Source organism: Brassica napus, chromosome C8 (assembly GCF_020379485.1).
Source record: "Brassica napus cultivar Da-Ae chromosome C8, Da-Ae, whole genome shotgun sequence".
NCBI lineage: Eukaryota > Viridiplantae > Streptophyta > Magnoliopsida > Brassicales > Brassicaceae > Brassica > Brassica napus.
The window spans coordinates 20,358,680-20,364,020 of NC_063451.1; the positions used below are offsets into that span (position 1 = coordinate 20,358,680).

A 5,341-nucleotide genomic window follows, 5' to 3' on the forward strand; every position below is an offset into this window, starting at 1 on the left:
AGTTTTGTTCTTTCCAAACCACATGTACCGTTGCTTGAAAGGTGTAGCGGAGAAGAAAGGTCATTGTGGGAGTGAGCGTTGGTTTGGAGATCAGCTCGATAAGATCATTCCAATCAGTAGAGAAATTTCCTTGCAAAATTCCTCCAACCAGTACCTTCTATATCTGTTCAGTATAGCGACAACTGAAAAAGAGATGGTGACAGGATTCGTCCTCCTCATTACACAGCACACATATCGCATTAACTGCAGCATTCCAGGTTAGCATTCGGTCACAGGTTTAGAGCCTATTGCGGAGAGCAACCCATAGAAGGAATGAGTAGTTAGGAGTTGAGTGGGGGAACCATACACCTTGACTCCAAGAGACAACTGGCTGTGCGCTCCTCATGCTCCTCAGGTACAACCAAGTTTTCTTGGTTGAGAAACTATTAGCAAACTTCCCTTCTTTCTGCTTCCAAAATGGTGTGTCAACATCCATACTGTTCTTTAGTTTAATCTCAGCGATCTCATTTTTGACTTCGTTGAGTAAACCCACACGATGCCTTCTTCTCCGGTGTTTTACCAAGGCCATTGCAACTGAATCCTCATAAGAGATACCCAAATCAATAGTGCTATCCCCCAAGACCTCCTTAAGACAGCCAAACTTCGACCAGTTATCATACCAAAAGCTAGTATCCTTCCCATTTCGAACCTCAATTTTGAGAAATTGTTGAGCCAGGTCTCTTAGCTTTAGTAGCTTCCTCCAAATCCATGATCCAGAGCTCGTGATACACTTTACTGACCAGAAAGATTCTTTTCGAATCAGGTAGCAGTGAAGCCATTTGACCCATAGTGATTCCTTTGAGGATTTGATTCTCCATATCAACTTTAAACACATGACCGTGTTCATCTCCTTCAAAGATGGAACTCCCAAGCCTCCCTCTTTCTTCGATAGGCAGACGTCTTTCCAGCACACTTTAGCCTTACTTGTTCTCAAGTCCGGGCCAGACCATAGAAAAGCAGAGCATAAGCTTTCTATTTCTCTTAAACAGCTTCCCGGTAGCTTAAAAGCTTGCATCCAAAAATTTGCAAGGCTAGAGATGACTGATTTGATGAGTTGCAGACGACCAGCGTAAGAGAGGAATCTACCAGTCCATGAGCTCATACGCCTTCTAATCTTCTCGACTAATGGGAGATAGTCAAGAACTGTCATGCGCTTTGTAAGCAGAGGTAGGCCCAAATAGCATACAGGAAGCTGACCTGATGCAAAAGGGAAGCTATTCATTATTTCTTCTTGGTGATTCTGAGTAGCTCCTGCAATGTACAAGGTAGACTTCTCAAGACTAATCCTCAACCCCGACATTGTTGCGAAGTCCTCAAAGATTTTTAGAACCCCCTCAATAGATCTCTTTGTCCCGTCAGTGAATATCATTAAGTCGTCCGCAAAGCACAAATGAGTTAACAAGATGTTTTTACAGCGAGGATGATACCCAAATAACTTCTTCTCTGCAGCTTTATCAAGCATTTGCGATAGAACGTTGATGCATATAACAAAGAGATATGGGGATAAAGCACAGCCTTGACGCAGACTGCGTTTACTCTGGAAAAAGCCTACTAAGTCGCCATTAATTTGAACAGAAAACGAAGCTGTGCAGACACACAACTCAACCCAGTGCACAAACTCCTCGGGAATGTCATTGCACGCAGAGTATTCAGTAGGAAACTCCAGTGCAAGGAATCAAAGGCCTTCGCGATGTCTATCTTTAAGGCACATCGAGGAGAGACTTCATCCTTGTGATAATCTTTCACGATCTCTGTTGCGAGCAGCAGATTTTCGACAAGAAGTCTGTCCTTCACAAATGCAGACTGATTTGGAGAGATACATTGAGGAAGCGTAGCTTTCAACCTGTTTACGATGATTTTAGAGATCACCTTATAAAGGACGTTGCAGCATGAGATGGGTCTGTAGTCTTTCATCTCGATGGCAGCATCCTTCTTCGGAATAAGAGCCATAATAGTTGCATTCAAACCCTTCGGTAGAAACCCCTTCTGGAAGAAAGATTGTATTGCAACCGTTAGATCCTTTCCAATGATACTCCACGATGCCTTGAAGAATTCCGTTGTATATCCGTGTGGACCAGGAGATTTGTTGCTCGGCATTTTGAGGATCACATCTCTGATTTCTTCATCCGTTACGAGCTTCGTGAGCATTGCTCTTTCCTCATTACTACATCTGAACGGCATAATCTCTTGCAGCTCCTCAACGGTTTTATCATGTATGTCCTGTGATTGATGCGAGAGGAACTCGCGAAAGAATCTCTCAGCTTCTACTTTGATCTCTTCCTGTGAAGTGACTACATTTCCAGAGGAGCATTTGATCTCTCTGATTGCATTTTTAGTTTCTCTGATCTTAGCTGCATTGTGAAAAGCTCTGTTGTTCTGATCACCTACTTGCAGCCAGTGTAACTTTGATTTTTGTTTCAGAAGCTTCTCTTCTATATCCGAAACTCTTTGCCATCTTTCAGCCGCCATTCTCTCAGCTCTAATGTTTTCTTGTGACTGATCAAGAAATAGTTTTTCCTGTTTCTCACAAAGGTCGAGGTAGGCTTCTTTCACTTTTCTCGTAAGATCTCCCAATCTTTTCCTACTTAGTGTTCTGATTAGAGGTTTTAGGCCTTTGAGGGCCTTGGAGAAGCGGTACAATGCTGAAGTGGAAACAAACAAAGGCGAGTGATCCCTCTAGTGTTCACTGACAACATCAAGAAACTCCGGCTCATCCACCACGGCATTTATAAATTTAAAAGGTTTCCTCTTTCCCATTGCTTCAGGATGGAGATGAACTCGAACTCTTAGATGATCAGAGCACCCTCCTGCTTCAAACACTCCATAGGCCTGAGTCCTTTGATGCAGCCATCTTTCATTCACCAGAATACGGTCGAGCTTCTTACAGATTATACCCTCATCCCTCTTGTTACACCATGTGAGCTTTAGCCCCTGATAACCCATATCCACAAGTCTACAAAACTGGATCACTTCCTCAAAATCTTTCATTCCTGATGTTGATAATCCTGAGTCTTGGTAGCTCGAGTGTTCATCGCTTTCAAGTATCTCATTAAAGTCACCCATTATAACCCATTCTTTATCCCTGAACATAGGTGAGCTCTGGTGGGATTTGATGTGTTCCCAAAGCTCTTTTCTTCTTTCAGCAGTGTTTTCTGCATACACAAAGGAGCACAAGAACTCCTCTTCCTCTCCCTCCAAAAGAACAGACATCGTGATGATCTGATCCTATTTAAAAACTGGTGTCATTCTGACCTGTGGACTCCATAGCACCCAAATCCTTCCCTTCCTACTGTATTCATAGTTATTTACACACGACCAGCCTCGAAAAACCGAATGAAATACTAATCCAACAAACAATAAAAATATATAAGAAGAAATAAACATGTGTGAAAGTTTGAAACAATCTATTTGATGGAGAACAAGTATGCTCTAATATTGTTATGTTTGAACAACCTTAATATACCCGATAATATAAATCTATGAAGCTAAAAATGTAATTATTTAATAACTTGTGAAAGGTTGAAACAACCAATTCAATTTAAAAAAATGGTAAAATTATTATGTTTTAAAAATTGATAGACATACCTTATATATATATATATATTATAATATATATCAATTTAGAATTGAAAACAAAATGTTAATATAAAAGTAAATGAAAACAAACATCCGCACGGTTACGCGGATCGAGATCTAGTTATTAGTATTAAAAAGAATAAAATCAGCATTACTAATTTGAAACAATGTCGAGTGTTGAATTATAGGAGTACAATCTCAATCGGAATTTTTGATAGAAATAATTGGATACAAAAATTTTGGTATACAATATTTTTTGGCATATATTACCAGTATATTTTAAAAAAAAATCAGTAAAAAGATTGTAACCATCCAATTTTAAACGAGAGGAATTTGCCAAAAACAACCCAAATATTCATTTTAAACCTAAAAGTAGCACACATATTCAATCAAATGCAAAACCAACCTAAAAAATGGTAAACTATTATTTAACCCTTATGACCAAACAAAAAACTAGAAAATTATTTTACGATTCTGTCGTTCATGAGTCTACACGTAACAAAAAAGTCTAAATATATGTAGACTTTCAAAGAAATCTACTTTGTAGACTTATTTTGTAGTCTACATCATAATTTGATCTAATAAATTAATTTTAAAAATGTACAAAAAATATTTTTTGTAAATTTTTTAATTAATCATCAATATAAAGGTTAATATGAAGTTTATTAATTAAATTTTATATAATTTAACAATTTAAAAGAATATATATTGATTCGGTAACCATGTGTTAGATAATTTTTATGGTTTAGCAACAAAATGTTCTAACATGTTATGTCTTTAAGGGTTAGATTTTAGATTAAGATTTTTTTTTTTGTTTTATTAATTTAAATTTGCATATCAGTGTTGAGTAGTTTATATTTTGTATAAGTATAATTAGCGACTCGTGGGAGACCCATGGTGGGACGTCGTAAACTCCGATTTCACTACGGCACACACTTCTTCGTCTCTTCCTCGTGGTTTTGTGCATCCGCCGCAGATCTTAACCGCGTGGTACAATGTATATATTTATTAGACACAAAGTATTACACATCGATAGTTGGAAGAGATCCTAACTAATATATAAGATAGATGAGTCAATCCACTTATTACCGATTGGTTTTAGGTTGGAATCCTTCAAACTTAACATGGTAACAACAAAAAGTCGGCATAAATCAAGTTATTCAAAATCATTTAACTTTCAGGTTAATAATTAGTCATTTGACCGAAACTAAAAACAAAATTTTCTACTGTAAAATTATATCCAACAAAATAACTTATTACAAGAATTTTGCAATGTTTCTGAATTTTTTAAGGGATAAATAGAAAACTGAAAGCGTAAGAGCATCCGTATTAGAATAATATCTTCATGGTTGACAAAAAAAAACGAATAATATCTTCATGAGTCTTTACAAAAAAAAAAAGATAAGGAAAAAGAAAAGAAACGGAGCAAAATGAGTTCTTCATTTGAAACACTATAGTTTTTCTATGATAAACTTCTAGCACACGTATCTTATATCCACTATAACGACCAATGTTTTTTTAATGTTAGAATTATTTTACGGAAACTCTGCGATGCTCTGATATGATATATTTATCTTGGTCAAATTTAAAGCAGCAGGTACTAAATTGTCGGATTCAGGAGTTACCATATTTAATTATGGTTTTCCAATGAACTGACTGAGATAAGTTTGTTGCAAACCAAGTTATCAATCACCATCTTCAATTTCAATGTAGAGAATGGACGCTC

At 37.1% G+C, this 5,341-nt stretch overlaps 1 protein-coding gene across 1 annotated transcript; it reads right to left on the reverse strand.

Annotated features, from left to right (window-relative positions):
* Nucleotides 1–277: 277 nt before the first annotated feature.
* On the reverse strand, nucleotides 278–1,501 carry LOC125591894. Its single transcript, XM_048766807.1, has one exon. It carries the CDS (start codon nucleotides 1,499–1,501, stop codon nucleotides 278–280), a length of 1,224 nt encoding a protein of 407 aa, XP_048622764.1.
* Between the last annotated feature and the right edge of the window lie 3,840 nt (nucleotides 1,502–5,341).

Bases quoted from the DNA above. Each gene is read 5' to 3' on its own strand.
- LOC125591894 (XM_048766807.1), bottom strand. From the start codon at position 1,501: ATGCTTGATAAAGCTGCAGAGAAGAAGTTATTTGGGTATCATCCTCGC.